The sequence below is a fragment of the Anarhichas minor genome, unplaced genomic scaffold (genome assembly GCF_050575085.1).
Source record: "Anarhichas minor isolate MPS153535 unplaced genomic scaffold, ASM5057508v1 ptg000018l, whole genome shotgun sequence".
Classification (NCBI taxonomy): Eukaryota; Metazoa; Chordata; class Actinopteri; order Perciformes; family Anarhichadidae; genus Anarhichas; species Anarhichas minor.
In genome coordinates, this window is record NW_027466464.1 from 4,354,969 (window position 1) to 4,375,545 (window position 20,577).

General features: G+C 42.7%; 1 protein-coding gene across 6 annotated transcripts in view; it reads right to left on the bottom strand.

Annotated features, from left to right (window-relative positions):
- Positions 1–236: 236 nt before the first annotated feature.
- nlgn4xa (neuroligin 4 X-linked a) overlaps positions 237–20,577 on the bottom strand; it is a 65,900-nt gene continuing 45,559 nt past the window's right edge. For all 6 annotated transcript variants that reach the window (XM_076094446.1, XM_076094444.1, XM_076094443.1 and 3 more), the window contains 3 exons: positions 12,873–13,058; positions 9,484–10,273; positions 237–1,131 (listed from right to left, as the gene is read on the bottom strand). In XM_076094446.1, the coding sequence (XP_075950561.1) occupies positions 237–1,131; positions 9,484–10,273; positions 12,873–13,058 (1,871 nt within the window). The remainder of the gene's footprint in view (positions 1,132–9,483; positions 10,274–12,872; positions 13,059–20,577) is intronic.

Here is a 20,577-nt window from a genome sequence, read left to right on the forward strand (position 1 = left end):
GGTCAAACTCCTTAAAAACCATCCATGAAGGTTAGTTCCAAGCAGAGTTATTACTAGAGTAACATTCACTTTGAATATTTTCAGGATCAATTTATACTGTATATGCTTTTCCAGAAGACATGGTACCAAAATAACATCTTCTAAGTCTGTGCTTCACACAGTTAGCCACTCATATTTGTCTTGCGAGGATAGTGGCTGATCCAGAGGGAATCCAGCGCCATAGCGTCCCAGTGGAGCTATACCCGCGTGGTGGAGTGGCCATGGGGTAAGTTGGTATTGTTCTGGCTGCCACCGAAAGTATTGAAGTTGTGCAGAGGCTGCATGCCAGCCAGCGAGTTGGGGATCATGGTGATGGTGCTGGGCGTCATCAGGGGTATGTCGTCGGGCGAGCGGCGCAGCGTGAGTGTATAGTCGGGCGGGCAGGTGAGGCGCAGCGTGTCGTGGGTCTGCAGCGCCTCGCACTCATGGTGATGCTCGTGCTCCAGCTGCTGCTGCTTCATCTGCAGAGACATCAGCTCCTCGCTCTGCAGGTGGGCCACGTCATTGGCGGTGGAGGGCGTGTTGGCTGGTGCGGAGTTGCGCTGTGGGGTGGGGACCCGCCGGTTGGAGTCGTGCCTCCGCTTGTCTTTCTTGTAGTAGAGTGCAGCGAAGGCGAGGATGTTCAGAAAGAGCAGGGATGCTCCTACTGCGATGGTGACACTGAGCTCGGTGGAGTAGTCCCTCTTGGTCTCGATCACCACAGTCGACTCATCGGTCAGGTCGCCACTCTTGCGCTGGTCAGTGGTCTGTTTGGTGTTGGCAGGTGGGACCCCCGGGTGGCGGGTGGTGGATGGCCAGTTGTTTTTGCCAGGGAAGCGTTTGGTGTAAGGGTAAGGGGTGGTATCCTGTGGAGGTATTTTGGTGGTGGTGGATACGTATTGAAAAAATTCATTTATGTTGTGGAGATGCGGAACTAGTTCTAACCAGAAAGCCACCTTGGTGGCGCGGTAGTGGTCTCGGACTCGAGGTTTGAGGCCAATGTGAAGGTAGAGCTGGTCTTTGGGGTTGTACTTGGTCCAGGCTACCTCCTCAAATCGGTTGGGCTTTGTGTGGATGAACTTTGTATCCTGTGGAACCGGTTGATTTGGATCCCTGAAAGAGGAAAATAGAAGGAAGAAGAGATGAAAATCAAGGAGATGTAATCAAAGTACCAAACTCTTTTCTATGGAGCTGTATACAGGGCTGAATCATTAATATGGCACATCCGTCCAAATCCATTATAACACAGCAAGAATGAATAAATGGGACATGAAATAACAGGAAACATTCTTAATATAACATTCACCTTCATCACCATTTAAAACAAAATGACCATGTTTTAAACAGGTTAATGTGAATGTGTAAACGCCTTTGTCCTTCATTTTAAAGCAGCGTGATTCATTGGGTTGGATCCATTTAGCAGTAATTTGTGACACTTCCACATGAGTCATTATTTCAAAAAGTCAAAGCCTTTCTTCTATTTCTCTGCTCCCTCTGTTCAAAGCTAATGCGTTTCGAGGTGACTCTGAATTTGAAGGCCCGAGTTGACAAAATGTTCTGTGTTCTTTATACACCAATGACACATTTCCAGGTCTGTTGTCACATTTTCTTAATATTCAATCTCACCCGGGATGTTACTTCTCTGTAGTCTGGAATAGAGCTTCCTCTCTAGTGACTTTGTGGGAGCGATTTCATTAACTTTGGAGAGGTGAGGGGGAGTGAAGGCTAGACAACAACCTTGGAGCCGACACACTGGAGTGTTTGTGTAGCTGTGTGTGTTGGTGGGTTGGTGTGTGTGTTGGAGGGGTATATCTGAATACCCAAGAGGAGGGAGTATTGAATCATGCATTGCATTTTGGGGGCCACAGAGGAGCACTGATGAACTCCTGCCTATGTATAAGCAACAGACAGTGAGGGTGTGTTTGTGTTGACTGGTTACAGATAGATGTGTGTGTGTGTGTGTGTGTGTGTGTGTATGTAGGAGTGTGGGCACTGTGCAGTCTATGTGTGGCACCATGGGTGTGTTATGGATGTGCAATTCCACCTCCTCTTCATTCAAATGAGTGCAATATATTAAACGCAAAGTGTTAGTGTGAGAAGGTCTGAATGCTAATGTTGCTAATACACTGTATAGCTGTGTCCCCAAAGTCCATAGTACAAACTATTTCTATGCATGATTTCAATCTGTATTCACATTTGAAAAGTAGCAAAATTAAGTTTACTCAAAAAGTCAGTAGTCAGGCTAAAACTCTTTATTAGTGGATGTGCTGTTGATGACCACGTTTGCCCTACAATGCAATTTGCAAAAGGAAATGGAGAAGCTACACATAGTTGAAAAAAGAAAAAGTAATTGAGGATGATGGCGGTAAAACAGCTCCAGGAACATCCCATAAAATAACAAACAGCTATTATATTTTGGATCTGCGCGTTTGTGCAGTTTAATAGCTTCAATGGCATTTCAAAGTTGTAGTTTGATTGATGGTGCACGTTTAACATAGTTAAGTATGTTCATTTATTTTATACCAACTGCAAAAACTGCACATGTAGATGAGTATAGATATTCTATTTACTGTATATGCAGTATTGTGACAGAATATATGAGCTTGTATGGAAGTTCAGAGCTGCATATTAATTAAATAATTTTAACACATTGGAATTCAATTTCAGTGTGATCACACTTTTTGGTCCATATTTGTAAAGGGAAAATAAAATGGGACTAGCTTTAAGTGGGCGGGTCTGTGAAGTGAGTTAATAAGCCTCCTACCTGATACCTACCTTTACTCTAGCCCTAAAACTGAGCCTACAGTGAGCCTACAGTGAGCCTAAGACTGAGCCTAAGACTGAGCCTACAGTGAGCCTAAGACTGAGCCTACAGTGCGCCTAAGACTGAGCCTACAGTGTGCCTAAGACTGAGCCTAAGACTGAGCCTACAGTGTGCCTAAGACTGAGCCTAAGACTGAGCCTACAGTGATCCTAAAACTGAGCCTACAGTGAGCCTACAGTGAGCCTAAAACTGAGCCTACAGTGTGTCTAAGACTGAGCCTACAGTGTGTCTAAGACTGAGCCTACAGTGTGCCTAAGACTGAGCCTACAGTGATCCTAAAACTGAGCCTACAGTGAGCCTACAGTGAGCCTAAAACTGAGCCTACAGTGTGTCTAAGACTGAGCCTACAGTGTGCCTAAGACTGAGCCTACAGTGAAGTTGGCTTAGGGCAGTTGCTTCATGTTTGAGAAGGATTACCTGTCGAGCTGAAACAGCAGATTCATATATCAGGCTACGTTCTGAGCCAAACCATTGGTTCTCTTTCAGGATAATACCCGGAGTAAGACAACGCATTGAGTAAGAGGCAGCAGCTGAGTTCAGATTCCTCTAGAGTCATCACTGACACTTACAGGATCAATTTGGTTGGTGCGGTTGCTTTGAAAAGATCTTAACTTGGCACAAACTAGGAGCTTGTCCAAGCAATAGAGGTCTTCTGGGAGGCAAAGAGTTCTGAGACAGCTTCTGGAAGTTTGTTCCACTGATCGTGCACAAAGGAGGGGAGTACATTTGGAAACACAACAGACCTCCACACACACACCATCTGCGTGTTCCTCTTTATATTTAACCATTTCAAGCCTGTTTTGAAAGTATATGGTTGGATATTTGGAGATGGGCACAAACAATGACATATCATGTGTTTACATCATCACTCACGTTGTTGCCAAGGGGACTGATCTGTTAAAAGGTAGGGCAAACACACTGTAAGTCCAAATGTACACAGCTCCACCTGTGCCTGTGCCTAATGTGGCTCTCTCATTAAAAAGGTTGTACTCTGCCATCATGCAAGGTCTGCCCTCCAACTGGTGGCTACATATGGAACTATGCATAAGGCTCAGCTAGCATGTGGTGGGCCTGTCATCTCAGTGCTAACATATGCTGCAACAATATGCCACTACTGAATTTGCTCGGGAAAAGAAAAGACAACGTTTGGGGCTTTCGGTGCTCATTGAACTGGAAAATACCTGTTTTGCTTGCATATGTTTCCATCGCGCATCCAATCTGTTGATAATAGCAGGGACTCTTGCCAGAGGTGGATATACTAAATCTGTACTCCTCTCAGTCAGGTGTGTGAAAGCAGACATTTCACAGTCACAATACGTGTCAGCAGAGTGGTGGAACAGATGCTGTCATGTACTTGTGTATCCATAGTTACCATTTTCTGTCTGCCACCAGAGCAGCTTTAAATGAAAAGGTTGCATGACTTTTTCAATTATAAACATACATGGTAATAGAGCGCTTTTCTTATCTTCATCAATTCATTTTAGTCTATGAAAAGACAATGACCAATGGTCGTAACAAGTCTTTAGAGCCTAAAGCAATAGCCTCCAATTGCTTATGTATTTTGTCGGCCCAACAACTATAGCCGTGCCCGTTCAGCTGATTGCTTGGCCTCTGGTGGTGCTGCTGCTTGCAGCTTCCGCAAGAAACGCTCATCCAAACAAATTCACACTTGACGCTGCGCTTCCTTGTTTAGTCAGCGATTCACCCGCCTCGTGTGAAGTCGATCGTTGGGGGACTTTTAGTCCCTATTATAGATCAAGCTTAAGAATTGCTGGCTTCTACACTTCCCATGATGCATATCAACACATTTTCTGTTAGAACCTTCTTTCTGGTAAACACACACTCATTTTAAAAATCCCTGAGCTGAGTTTATAACGAAGGCTTTTTGTGATAAATGAAAACTTTCAATTAAGTATTAAAAATGTACCTGTAGTATTTTCACATGCTACAAGTACTTAAATAAATAAATTATCTGAGTATTTCTTCCACCACTAGTCTTCAATCCCAAAATAACCCTCTGTGTGCAGCAGCAGAGGGGTGAAGTACACAGCAGACGCTGACGTGACTGTAAAGCGCTGAGTGTAGCACGGGTAATGCTGTGCTTCCTGCGGTGCTGGTAGTCCGAGGTAACCAGCCATGAGCAGCAACTGTCTGGGTCCCTGTGTCTCCCAGTCTGGCTGCTCTGCGACAGTCAATAGAAGCATAGCCTTTTGAGAGATTCACTGTGTGTGTCGTTGAGTAGTGACTGTACATAGTCGTAGTCGCGCTGTTTATTGGCGTTAACGCTTACTGTTCGTGAGCCCTAAATCTCCAGTTAAGCTCTAAATATTGGCCCATGTGTGATGATTACTGCCATAGAAGAGGAATACATCTTTGCCAGTGTTTGTTGGGGGAGTCAACATAAGAGATATACATCAGAGTCTGGCCTTTTTACTTCATGGGCTGGAGAATTCTGCTCATTCAACTTTCAAATCCAAGAGACACGTACAAGCTTGTTTTGTGATAACAAATAACCTGTATTAAAATCATATGCATTTGCAAAGCTTGTTGGTAATAAAGCCTCGGCTGTGAGAATATGTTGCTGACTGTTAAGGAGCTGGATGGTATAAAGTACAGTACAAAAATACTTTATACAGCTGGAGGCTGAAGACGGGATGTAAAAAGCTGCAGTGCTCTGAACAGCAAGACTGTATTTTGTAGTTGAACTGTCCATGTGCAGAGTTTGAGCTAGAGTGTGCCATTGTGCCATTGTTCCCTTTAAAATGGTTAAAACTGTCCCCCATAGAAACCAGAACGGATCAATGCTGTTCCATCATTGATCCGTTCTGATCAGTCACTCCAGAGTCACTCACTCTGCTCTGATGTTGTTCGGGTGTTAGAATTGTTTTGACACTTAAAAAGTTGGCTGACACTAGCAGCTAATAGCCTAAATACCTCAGATATACCTTCAGTATATCCAGACTATTGTAACCCATGTGCCTCATTAGGGACACTTTTGGCTTTTGAAGTTTTTTTGGCGGTTAATGCATATAGCATATATTTTGACAATGGTGTGATATTTTTTTTTAAACCTCAGCTCTTAAAATAAGTCTATAATAAACTGTGTAGCCATACATCAAACACTTCAGAGCAAAAATGTCCCATTGAAACCCTTTAAAATGTAATAATTCCAGTTTTTAATCTACAGCCCTGGCTTAAAAATGGTACTCTCTACTATTGTTCCATATTGAGTAATTGTCTTACGTTAGACCTATGGGGCGAATGCATGCTATTTCAATAATACACATAATTATTATCAATGAATTGGTTTTATTTTTGTGTCTGGTCATTTACATGACCCCAATGGAATAATTCAAATACATAACATCTATATATAACGTCTTAACACATATTATATGAGCTTTAAACATCACTGAGCCTGAGAGCTGTCAACAGGATCATTTAATCAGGCTTTATTATTAGAAGTGACGTACCAGACGTGTGCCATTACTACCAAGAGTAGGTGACTAGATAGCAGTCGTCATTAAGACAGTACCACTTATGAATGTAATGATTAGAATAATGAATTAATTAAGGTATCCCAGTTGTGAAATGATCAACAAATGTGAGGCATTGTAAATTTGTCTGGTTTTCTAGATACAAATGAACTGACTACAAGTAAATCAGTTATCTCCGGATGAAAGGGTTTTCTGTCAGGGTTTAAAGGCCAAAAACAATAATGGGGGATGGACCCAAATGCAGGGAGACACAGTCAAACAGAGGGTTGAATTATGTTGGCTTTAATGAACAAGAAAAGATCAACACAGAACTGTAGAGCGGGGAAGTCCATAAATGTGGAACAAAAAAAGTCCAAGAAAACAAAACTACTAAACAGGAAACATGGCAGCAAAGAGCGGGGATCAAATCAGGGATATACCAGGAGTCAAAGTCCAAAAAGAACAGGGAACAGAACAGACAAGGAACCATCACAAACAAACCGACAAAGAGGGGACACACAGCGTTTAAATACGCAAGGAAGGTGCAGGTGATGAGACACAGCAGGGTTCAATTAAGGGCGGGGCAGACAATCACCAAGGCGGGAAACAGACAAGGACAGGAAGTGAAGTCAACACAGGACACAAGAGGCAGGGGAAGTCAAAATAAAACGGAAGGAATAACTAAACAAAAATCCAAAAGCGTGACAGTTTTCTCTCACTTCCATTCGTCTCCCTATAGAAGGGGTCCAGAATCCTGGCTCCGATACTGCATATACGGAATCGCTTCAACGCATGTGGGATGATGCTGTCAGTCACCCATACCAGCCCAGTCAGTCTGTGAAATAGTCACCAAATCCACTGATTCGTGTACATGGACACCAATTTTCTTTTCTTTTTTTCATGTAGCTTGCCACGAAAACAATGCCTAAACCTAATACTGGTTTTATTGTATAATGTGATTCGTTTCATTCTGAAAAGTCAGCCTGTGGTGAAGTCCACGTCCAACCACTCCTCTTGGACCAGCAGAACCAGAACCTGAAGCAGCAGTTTGAGAAACTCAACAGAATGCGGGTCAACTGATCCATGAGTACAGCAGCTTGCAGCATTCTGTGAGGAAAGTTCCCCCATGTAAAGCAGGAAGCCAAAACAGGTTGGAGACAACTTTGCAAAGCTCTGAAACCAAACCGGGAGCTTTACAGCCAGCTCAGGAAGTGGGAGGAGATTATTAATGAAAGAGATGCAGAAATGAACCGCCTTTGAGAAATTCTCCTTATCCAGGTGCATGAGAGTGGGAGAGTCCAAGCTTGGTGGCAGGGAAAAAAAATGATAAGATGGAAGCTGCCTGCAGAATGAAAAGATTAGGTCTGCCTTTGAGAACAGCTGGCAAAAGCTGAAGCTTGCACAAGCCGAGTGTAGTGGTAGGGAGGAGAGCATGCAAGAGGGAATGGAAGAGAAATGCGAGGAGCAGGTATGACAGTTAGAACTGCTGATCAGAAGAAATAAACGAGGTGATCACCAGATTAGGACAGGAATTATGGCTCCAACCTGTAAACGCTGGTCCAACATCCATAAGGAGGACTTTCTCAACCAGAGTGAATAGGAGTGGAGGAGGATTTGTGGCAGTCTGCAAGACAAGCTGGATCAAAGGAGGAGTTTGAGGTATACTTTGTAATAAATGCTCAATGGACTCTAATAACTTGCTCAATTCTCAAGACCGGTCCTGGTATGTCCTTCCAACAGCGCTGCTGAAACTGTTCAGCAGTGCCAAAGCAAAGCCGTAAAATCGACTCTACCTGACCCGACTTGGGTCAATCTCTCTCAGTATGCCCTCCACACTTCCCGTACACGCTGAACTGTAGCCTGTATACCAAAGAATACCGACAACACCACTTGGGGGCTTTGTGGCTCCCAGATTCATTCATGTACCAGAGTCAACAATCACTGCTTGTTGGTCCGTTGACCTGTTTGGTTGATATTTAGACAACTTCTAGTACCAGTGAGTGATAATAATAATTATGTGTGTTATTTTTGTTTGGTTTACTTATGAGATGACGCACTTTACAAAAGCACAAAGAACATAATGCCACTAGCACGACACGGGACATCCCCTTCATTTTAATTAGACCCAATGGCTCAAATTCTTAAAATGTAGTCATTATCATATGTACATCCAAACAGAGATTTGTCTTTTTTACATTCATAAGGGGAAGTTTCAAAACTTCAACCTGCCATGAAGCGGGACGCGAGGCTTTGCAAAGTGTGTGGGAGATTTGTTGAAAAATGGCCACTTTCACTCACTGCTTCATTGAAAAAGACCCCCCCCCCCCCCCCCCTCAGGCATCAACTGGATGGGAGCCAAACAGAGAGCAGGGGAGTGAACGCTGCAGCCTATGAAGCTGATCAAGACGTCATCATATTTATTCAATTTAAAGTGAATTTTCAGGATGACTGGGCTGCAAACACCCTGATACCTAATCTCAAGGTGCAGGAAACAAAAGACGTGATCCAAATATAAACAGTGAGCAAATCCTCTCATCACATCCAGAACAGCCGCAGCACCAGGGGAAGATTCCACTTGTTTTATTAACCTCCACTTGATCCCTTTGACTCATGAGTTAATTATTAATACACTAATCATAACAGAACCTCTGTTGATACCCCAACTCCGAATCCATCTTTGGAGTATCAGAGATGTGTTCTCTGTTAAAGGTCATTTAATTGTATAAGATTGAAGTTAGTGGGTGTGCACTCCAAAGACCTGGTGGGTGGAAGTTTGGATTCAGTCAGCTGTTAGCTCGACCCAAAGCCTCTTTCCTTTCCTTTTAACAAAGATATTTAGCTTTTCATTAAACGAACAGCTGACAAATTATACAGACAAAGGTGTAACATAAGACAAGTGAAACAGACGTCATGATTTTGTGTGAAAGTGAGTTGTGATCATAATAAAGATTACTTCTGAGCAGATTATGGATGTTTACTCTCGATGGATTGCGTTAAGAGTAAGATGGATTCCAGCAGTGCGTGTTTGACTAAGTGATGACTCCACGAAGAAGGGGTGAAGTTGTAGATGCACAAAAGTGAATGATAAGGGTGATGTATCTCTTATATTGCAGGAATAAAATCTCACACGAATGGTACTGCATCAAAACTCAAGAAAACACTCACCCTGTTTTAGCGAAGTTAGTCCAGTAGGTCATGACGACGGCGCTCAGCATCACGTCGTTCTTGGAGAAGTTGCAGTTGAAGAGATCCGTGGGGCCGATCATGGGGATTCCAAACACGTACGGTACTTCGTCACCATGAGCCGAGTCGGCCCAGCTGGGCTTCATGTCGCTCTGACAGTGGTGGTAGAAAGCATAGAAGTAGGTGGGTGAGCCGTACTGGGCGTGGAGGTCAGCTGTGGCCACTGCCGGGGCCACCCACTGGTGGTCGGTGAACAGAGCCACCAGGGTCTTGCGCCGGGTCTCTGGGTTCTCCTTGTCCGCCCAGTCCGTGTACATGAATTTGATGGTCTCGCGCAGAGTGTCCTTGCCCTCCGGGTAGCCGTAGAGATGGTCCACAAAGTCGGACACAGCAAAGTCAAAATCATTGGCAGACACCCCGTCCTCGCTGTCCACGATGCCGTCCACAAACTTAAACCCCTCACCCTGGTTGACCCCCAGCATGATGTCGTAGTTGAGGAACTCGCCTTGCTCCATTAGGATCTGCGGATCATCTGGGATGACGTCGCCGTCAATCACAGGCCCGAAGGCGATGTGGTATTTTGCAGGCGTGATGTACTGCTCGATCAGCTCCTTGTAGTTCTTGTTCTGCAGGCACTCCACCAGGTCGATGGTGTCCAGCATGTTGCAGCCCACCTTCTCAGCCAGGGCTCGCGTGTACTTGGCAGGCTGGTAGTTGACTGCCCAGCTGGACAGTGCTGTGCCACTCTGGATGATAGCTTTCTGGAACAGATCTGAGATTGGAGCTGGTATTAGTAAAACACACCCATGAACAAAAGCATGGGAATGGGCATATGTGATTTAGTGTTTCATTTTTATGTTTTCAAAAGGACATAAAGAAGGTTTTTTGGGGTTATTATAAATTGTAATCTGTTTTTTCTCTCAGCCACTGTGTTGGATTGACAGTTAAGCCCTGACAGGCTGAGTCCCGGCAGGGAACCAGAGAGACGCAGTAAACAAAGTTGCGCTGTAGCTTTACAAGCAATCGGCAGACGGTGTTTTGTTAGCAGTGCTGTTGAAGAGTAACGTGCATCTAAAGTGACAAATTTGATATTTGCAGGTATGTTTTAAGCTATTTAATGTGCTATGGCTGACTATCTAATTAGTAGAAATATCCTGCAATCTGATGTCAGCAGTGCCCTTTTCGCTGGCGGACGTCTCCGGTTCTTGTTTGTCTCAGCAGCTGTCTGCTGTTTGTCAGTATGAATGCCTGCCTGGTAACATTACTGCTGTATGCAAAGACCGTTCAAAATGAATTGATTTAGGCTGTATAGAAACAAACAAAAAGCAACCAGTTAATATAAAGGGACAAGGTATGATCATGGAGTTGTCCCGTTAATCTTTAAATATCACCATACAAGCAGTAGGACAGAGAAGTCTTGAGCTCTATCGCCTGTCACACCGGCATAAAAACATTTCAAGGCAAATAAAAGGATGATTCAGAATGTTGATGTTACATCTTTGTGTCCCTAATGAACAACGCAGAGCATAACATATATTTGCTGTGTGACAACAACACCGAAGGCAGATTTCACATCCTGGAATATTGGTAGCACAGCTTCACAGACTGCCAATCAGCAAGTAGGCCACAATGCAGTAGGAACGCTGGAGTTATGTGTCTTTTTTTTTTGTTTCGCAGAGTTCTATTTATACTCATGCAAACACACAGTGGTGGTGACTCAACCAGGCCGACTTGAATAGCATGTGCGGAGCACACAGCAGACATTTCCCACAAGGCCTGGTTAGCAGTGTACAAGCTTTTAATGCTGCCGCTGTTAGTCTAATGTGCAAGATCAGTTAAACTTACAGCAAAATGAAGTACAAAACTAGACAAGAGTGACTGAGTAATGATCTTGGTATGTTGCTGATGCACAAGCTCCATGTTACAGGAACAAACGCACAAAGAAGCATCACCAAGAAGGCTTGGCAGGGCATAGCGTGTTTGTCGACTCTCTCTGCCGTGATTGATGCCCATCAGAACATGAGGACTTTAATCTAAATGTAAAGTAAGACAATCATATTCCCTCACGTCCACCATGAAGAAAAATGAAACAGACCTTTTAACTGCAACAAGCAGCAAGGTGGGAAGGTGCATTTTTTATTTCAAAAACCCTGTATTAGTCACACACAGAGAAGGAAATGGCCTGAGAACTACAACTGCACTGTTTGAGGTACAATCTACTAAATCCTCCTTTTTTTTCTGACAGATGGGTCCGGCAATTTCAACCGTTGCATGCAAGTTGCAACTAAACATTTGTGAAAGCCAGAAAGGGAGCAACCTTGTGACTCTTCTATTTCAAATGTCCATTAATAATACATGTAATAAAGATGCAAATACAGTATAATAATTCAGAATCCATCCTCCATCAGCTAATGCTTTCAGACTGAGGTAGGATGCACACTTCAATGAACACATACTTTAGTTGTGGTCTCGTGTGTCAAATATGATGTCATGAGGCTATTTTAATAACTGATTCGGTGCATTCTTCTTGATGCTAAAGTGATGTTTTCTTTTGGTGCTTGTGGTTGTGCAGTGTTTCATGAAGCTGAGTGGAGGTTCATTCAGAAAGACTGTTCTTATTCTTCATTCTCTCTCTCTCTCTCTCTCTCTCCCAACTTCATCAACTGACTATTGCCAGGATCTCCGCGAGCCAATCACATCGTTGACGTCCAACTTTTACATTCTTCTCCTCTTTGTTGCTGTCATTTCAGTGTGAAAAAGATGCAACCCTCCACCCTAACCCCAATAGTCTAAATCATAGCAGTAACAAGAGTCCAAATGGGCTCAAAAATGTATTATTCTTCAGTCAATTGTGAAAACATATAGTGCAGTCCTTTGGATTTAGAAAAGATTGAAATATGGAACAGGAAAAACAGCACATGCAAAGGCAATCTGGTCATTAGATTTTATCTTGAGTTGCTAAATTGGGTTTTTGCCAGAAAGGGTTACTTCTTGCGTATATTTCATGTCAATTTTCCATTTAATACTTCTTGTGCCTTGTGTCTTCCTGATAGTGATACTGAAATAAAGAAAATTATTATCTATTAATTATTATTAATTAGTAGTAGTTTCAGTAGTCTCATGCACTACTAGCAATATATCGTGACAGTTTGAGCAAATATGACAACAAGTTATTTTAGTTTTAGTGAGTTTTATTTGTTAAAGGTTACCTACTGAACCAGAGGTCAATGTGGACATGTTCGTGTGAAGCCCATGTATTAAAGCACCCGTAGATGCACGTATATAGCAGAAATGACAAAATGATGAAAAGCCTGTTTGAGTGCGAGCACATCTCTGTGTGGTTACGCATGCCTGTAAGCAAGCAGACGTACCTTCTGAGTAATGTGAGAGGGTGAGCAGGCTGACGCACGATGCTCCGGCGCCAGAGCCAAAAATGGTCACCCTCTTTGGGTCTCCTTTGAAGGCCTGGATGTTTTCTTTGATCCACCTGAGAGCCTGGATTTGATCCAGCAGGCCGTAGTTGCCCTTGGCTGCCTGGTCTCCTGTGCTTAGAAACCCTGGATGGATGAAAACAAACAAGAGAAAAAAAACAAATTTCAACTTGACTTCAAAAGGTTTTTGACATTAATGTAATCAGGATTGAGAGTTCAAAATATGAATCTTCACGTCTTAAATCTTACAAACATGTACCCTTCACTGTGAGTTAAATTGGTGAAATTAAGAAGGGACTTCAGCTCTCATCTGAATTCATCTGAAGGGTCTTCAGTATTTTATGAAAATAGCAGGTTGTTCTCTGTGTTTATTAGCTTTAGTATTGCATTAGAGTTGTACTGAGCTAAACATGTATTTTTCACTGAGCTTTTTGAGTGAGGTCTGACCAATACAAAGTGTCTGTGTTGCCAATTCTTTTAAAATGGATAAAGCCTGCTTGAGAACGACGTCATGTGCATGTTAATAACAATTGTGTGTATTTGAAAGTCTGAAACATCTTCTGAAACACACCAATGAGCATCACTGTTGCACTGGGTGACCATGAACTGAATGCCACGTACACCACACTGCTGCTAGAAATAAACACGAGACACTAGAGCACAAAATATGAACTAATCCGCTGTTGAAAATAGTCCCCAACAAATGCACAATGTATTTTTCTTCGAGTGACATTTTCTAAAAACTACAGGGACCCGCTGTTTAGGGTAATTAATGAGCCTCTTTTTAACAATGAAACTATTATTTGTGAGCTGTTACGTTTTCAGTACAACCAAAGGACTTGGGGCTGAGAGCCACACTGAAGCTGCTCTGCTGATACTTGCTACTCGTTGCTACGCCTCCTGTTTAGACACCATCCATCCTGCAAAATATGCCAAAAAGGTATTATTGTCTCCAATAACTGTATTCTTTCTCCCATCGATAATCCGTCTACATTAAAACCCTGGACACTACAATAATGATCCTGTTTGTAAGTCATTCAACATTGAGATCTGCTGCCTCAGGTGCCAACATACAAATAGTCAAGTATGCAAAGACCTTTGAATTCACCCATGGCTCCAGAAATGGTTGGCCAATAGGGATGCCTCCCAGTCAAGTGCCAGACCAACCAGCCTGGCAGCGGGTTCCACATCCGAAACTTGTTGACAAATTAGCAAATGCGCCTAAACCCATTAAGTGGCTTTGTAAATGCTGCCACGGCGGGAACTGGTGGCTCCTCTCTTGCCAGGCCTATGAGCTCGGCGGCCAAGCCTGGCAGCGACAGCCTGTCTCTGCGAGCTGACCAAGACCGAGGCAGTGTAAATGACAAATGGGATGAGGACTGCTAGGTAAGAAAGGGGGGGAAAGAGGAGAGGTAGCCTGTGCGTCCTTGATAGAGAACAGATCCGGTTTGTCATGGTGAGGTGGAGGGGATGACAGAAAGGAAAGGAGGGCAGCGGTGTGGGAGGATTACAAGGCCTCTGGCAGCCTCATACACCCTGTAGGATGACCACAGGCCCTGCCCCTGCTTTCTCCTCCCCTCCTCACCCCTCCAGTCCCTCTCATTTCTCTTCGGTTACCCCTTTTTCTCTATCCCTTCTCATCTCTCACCTCAAAGGAGCCGAGGAGAGGAGCATCCCTACCAGGCTCTCCCCAGGATGTGTGAAGATTAGTCAAAGCTTCATTTTAAAGCACTATGTCCCAAAAATAAACTGCATACATAACTAAGTCATACCGCCAAGAGATACATTATAGACACCATCTGAAAAACACAGACCTATCAGAAACCTAAGAGACCTACTGAAAGAACCCGAATGTAGAATGGTAAGAAGCATACAAATGTTTATTTGATCAAATATACCTTTACAGGTAGGATTACTTCTGAATCAAAATTAGCATTTGGAAGAGTGAGATTGATGTTACTTAACACACTGTAGTTTAAATCAGCAACAGTTGATTTCATAAGCTATTATGATCATTTACACACTAGTAGCTAAGAAAATGTTGGATAACACACTTTCTTACTCACGCGGGAACACGTCTTTTTTATTCTACAAATACGATCAAATTACCGGCCTTACGTAAACTTTGGATATCAGGCTGGGTAGCTCAGTAGTTGTTGAGTGTGAATGACAGATAGCAGGTGAACACAGAGTCAGAAGCCCTCCATTACAATTTGAAACTACATAATGTTTCAGGCAATACCCTCATTTAAATATGTTATGTTAGTCTGCAAAGTTAATGTAAACTTGTCCTGTTAGTCTGTGAAGCTAATGTTAGCTGCAGCTACAGTAGCAAGTGCTCAGCAGAACTGTCGGATGGTCTAGTTGTCCGTTCACCATAAGTGGTAAGCTATGCAGCTGTGACCTTGTAAGTATATCACCTCTCATTTTACTGCAGCAGGGTCTGACAGTCTTTCCAGCTCTGTACTGGTTTTCCTGTGCCTCTTTTCCTTCCAGCATATTCTGTACACCACAAACACTGCAGTAAAAGATAATTAAGTACATTGTATCGTATTGAACCGAACCGAGAATTTTGTGAACCGTTACACCCCTAGTAACAACAATATGATTAGTCCGAAAAATTTGTCAAACTGCTATTTCCAAGGTCAAGAAAAAGCCTTCAAGTTCAACTTCCCACTTCTCCCTACATGAGCCCGACCTGAGCACTGGTGAAATAGAATGTGGAAAAATGATGCCCGCCGTTTGTTTACTTGATTTGACTACCAGTCAGTGCTGGTGCGCTGTTCTACCTGTCACTCAACCAGCGTCTTGACATAGATGTAGCTAATACATGTTTGGCCAGTATGTGGTAGAGATGACATTGTTTAGTTTAGTTTTTTCAGATCATGTTTTCCCCATACTGTCAGTGACACTGTGATCTCTCACTGAGCACAGAGGAAGCCCTTCATTAACAGCAGCACTCCCACTGCTCGGGGGGGGGGGGGCTGGCGCATTAACCCCTCACCTCCCCTATTTGTATTCATTCTGCCCTGACAGGGGCTAGGAGCTAAGTACAGCGGGACACAACTAAAAGGTTTGAACAAGACCGGGGCAGGAGGTCTAACTTGTGGTCAAACTGATTCATTTTTAACCTATTTCATGTGGAGCAGTGACTGAAGCAATAACTTTGCTTGATTTGGGCATATCTACTCAACATGTCTAACACAACAAGCTGACTTTCCAATAAGAAATATTACTCGCTTCAAACACAGACTCTGGCATCATTCACTCACCCATCCATGCATCTTACCTCCAAACCCTTCTTTCAATGACCAACTAGATTATGAGATATGATCCATCATTTTCAGAGCTTGACCACATGCTTAGGACTAAAAGTCAGGATATCTCGATCTCAAGTTTTAACAATTATTCCATTAATCGTCTCCTGTGAGTCCCTCAATTTTTACTCCTAACCCCCATAAATGCCAACATGCAAAACCACTATTTGTTCCTGTGGTATTGATGGACACGTATTATCTCACGATAAACCACACAGCATAAATGGAGCTACTCACAGTTGACAATTTTGTAATAATATCATATTTTAATTGCAACGACTGTGTACAGCTAAGACGCATTGAGAAACAAATGTGAATCCTTTCTGTTTAGTTACCAAATTGGCAGTAAAGCTCCAATAAGGTTGGTACAAAATGCTAATGCATCAATTAACTATTTCATAATAACAGCCCAAACTAAACATTGTCAACATCAATATTCAGACAGAGCATCATTCCTCCAAACCTGCAAACCATACTGGATAAAGTTCAACATCTGTGTGATCAAATTGAACAAGTTAATGAAACGCTGGCATTTTCACCTGACAACAGAAATGAGTTTCCAGAGCCAGGTATGAGCACAGTCCATTCCATTTGGAGCAGCTAAACTGACTTAATCTGCACAAAACATCTCAGTTGAAATTTAAAATGAGTTTTTCCCAAGTGCTGAAAATTCCATCAGCGTGTTATCTAAATGCCACAGTGTGTTTTTGTACACAGTTTAATGTTAAAAAGTAGCAGCATCAGATGACAGCAGAGCAGTGTGAGTGGCACAAATGACACAGTGTGAAATGGCACGGCTGCTCTGTGGACAGGCGTTGAGCCGGCAGAATGCCAAGTGCTTAAGCTTAGAGCACAAAATGTTCATAGGCAAGAGAGCCTTATGAGTCAATGCATTTACATCACTCACGCTGGAGATGGAGAAATGTCTGATTAACTCTTTTGAGCTCAAAGTTGCAAGAAGCAAACAAACATGTGGGCTCTGTTATTTTCTTTTTTTTGTTCTTGTAGATTTAGAATACTATGCTTTATTCATTTTATTTATACTACTCTCAGCATGTGCCTTACACATATCATATTGGTCATCAAATCATGACACGACTGACACTTTAAATACATAAATAGTATTCTTTTTGTCTATGTAATCATAAAAATTATAGTCAGTGGCCCCAGCTGGCTTTAGCATCAGTTTTGGAAACATTGAGTTTCTGACTAAAGGACGGGGTCACATACATGTATTTTCAAAATAAACTTCCGTGTTTATTGAAAACAGGTTCCTGCTCTTTACATTCATACAGTCTTTTCAAAATAAATGTACTTCTTCACAAAACCTAGAGTTTCTGCTCCTTACATATATACAGTGTCTTTTCAAAATAAACTTCTGTGTTCAAGGAAAACATACCGTTTCCTCTCATTACATGCTTTGTGTCTGTCAAATTAAACTCCTATGTTCACAGGAAACATACAGGTTCCTGCTCGTTACATGCATACAGTGTATTTTCAAAATAAATATCTGTGTTCACAGGACACGTACAGCTCGTTACATGCATACAGTGTCTTTTTAAAAGCACATTTTCTTGTTCACAGGAGACCTACAGTTTCTGCTCGTTACATGCACACAGTGTCTTTTCAAAAGAAACTTCTGTGTCCATTAGAAACTACAGTTTCCTCTCATTACATGCATAGTGTCTTTTCAAAATAAACTTCTGTGTTCACAGGAAATCTACAGGTCCTGCTCGTTACATGTATTTTCAAAACTTCCAATTTAGGATAGCTTGGTTTTTCTGTTTACTCTTACCAAACTACATAATTAGGTTTAGGAAACAAACCACTTGGTTCGGCTTAAGAAAAGATTGGGTTTGGGTTCAAATAAGTATGTTTGTTAGGTAAAACTACGCTGTTAGGCAGCTGCTGTTTGCAAAGTCCAGAATTAATGTAACAAAACTATAGTGCAACAACTCAACATTCACTTGGGTTTACATGGGACACAAACAGCTGTTTCCTGGGTGAAAGTCATGCGTTTGTTGACCCATACGTCCTCCTCTCCAACCCGCTGTGCTTGGACGTTCGACTAGTTTAAGTCAGTCTAAGTCAGTTGCTCTAACCATTGAATAATGGTGTGGATAGGTTTACATCAAAGTTAGTTGAAAGCCTCATACAGACGCTAAAGGGTGCCTCAGTGCTTCGGTATCAGACGCCGTGGGGCATTGCCCAAGCTGCGTTACGTGACCTATTACACATTACAGATAATACTATTTTACATTTGACACAACATGTAACAGTACAACTTACTTGGACACTTTTGTCAACATAACTAACAGTTACTCAAGAAACAATTCCTAGATTGTTCCTAACTCCGACAACAAGACCCTCCACTAAAAGTGAAACGCAGTCTTGTGGTTTTGGATTGCAACACAACCTTGGGTGATTTTATAGGGTTATGGATGCACTTTTCTGCTTCGCAGCACTCAGCTCTGATATGACACATCATCATCTGGGCATAAAAGCTCAAACAAACACCCAGAGAGTCCACTTTCAATGGCAGATTAATTGTAAGTGGAGCAGACAAAAGCCTTCCTCTTCTTGTGTCTCAATCAGGGAAAGAGATGGTTGTCATAGCAAACATAAAATGACACCGGCAAATAATCTGCACACATTCACTTCATCTATCACTCTAGTGCAGCAGGAAGGAAAAGAAGTAGAGGTCCTTTATCATTCTGTCCGGTGGAGAGAGGCAGAGCACACTGACAACATGACAGTAATAGTGCTTGATTGTGCTCCCTGTCCAGAAGATAATCTCTCCCGCAGCTCCCAGAAAAGAAAAGTTAATTATCAAAGGAAATGGTGGGAAAGGAATGGTTGGGGATAAATTCAACAAGGTCAGCTCAGCTCAGCCATAGCCACACCTAAAACTAGTGTCTGTCAGACACGAAGTGGCCCACCAGCCCGGGTCAGCCCGGCTTCAAGCTCAATCACTGGGACGAAGGAAGGTGAAGAGAAGGCAATCACAGCCAGGCGTTTTCTCGCAGCTGAGGTCTGTAATTAGGCTGAGGCATTAAAGCCCACATGGGGCCCGCCTGGTGTTAAACATAACCTCCCCCGACTGACAGTGCGGCAGAGAAACAAACACAGCACAGCTGTCACAGGGCGACAGCCCACGCCGGTGCATTTGAGGTTCACATCATGTGGAAGATTTTAGATGACAGCGGAGCAATGAGTCACACTAAGAGTGACATAATGAGAATGACTGAAAAAGACAAATGTGGACATTCCTCTCCAACTTCTCTTTTTTTCACTTAAGCTGCAGATTAGCTGTGGTTGGCTAGGCGGCGTCCTGTCTCCACAGACTGGACAGATTTGAGGGTATTTTAGAGGATGACACCAGTGTCATCTTTTTCCTATCATCATTAACACCTGAGAAAAAAACTGAAATGTATTTGCCGGTTAGACGCCAGCAGGTTCTCCTTACCTCCCAAAGCCCCCTTTTAAAGGAGCTCACAGAGACACAGAGCTGCCTTGACTAATGCCATCAATCATGTTCAACAACATGTGCTCCGCAGTTTTGTCTTGCTGTGACTTTATTACGCAGCTAATTACCAGTTTAATGGGACTATTTTAACTTTTTTTCCCATTACTGTGCAGAGTTACTTACTTCTGTGAGGAGGCAAAACACAGCTAAAGGCATTAGAGGGAGGTGAAAACACACAGTGGTCTCCTCATTCTGCCTGCTCACTACAGGCAGAATGAGAGTTCTATTCAATTTATAGAAACGCAGTGACTCATAAAGTCATGTTTGGAAAATAATACAATACTTATGATGTATCAGTACTGATATTCTCTCATAAAACATCGATATGTCGTCTGTGTTTCTGAAGAAGGGAAAGGTGTTCCTGTGGTTCCCTAATAATCCCATATTCTCAGATAAAAGAGTTTCTTCTTCACTTGATCTTATAATTTGAATCCTTTGCGATCCGTTGTGACAATCTATAACGTTTTCACAGTAACAATCATTTAAACTCTGTCTCCACAGGAAACAGTAGAAACACAGTAGAAACACTGTCACCTGAAGGTATTTGGACGTTGCAGTGCCTAGTTGGACCTGTTGCATTGTGGCAAAAACCAGGTTCAACTTTGGCACTTTTTGTTTGTTTGCTGGGGCTTGGCTCCCTTACAGCTCCAACGCGTTGGCATCATTAAAAGTGTTGTATTCTCTCTAATATAAGCTGTCTTCTTTCTCCAGCTGTTGTCATGTTGTTGTTGTCTGAACCATGTCTGAACTAGCCGAAGACATTCACCTCTTCTTTAAAGGTGATGCCCTTTAGTCTGCTGCA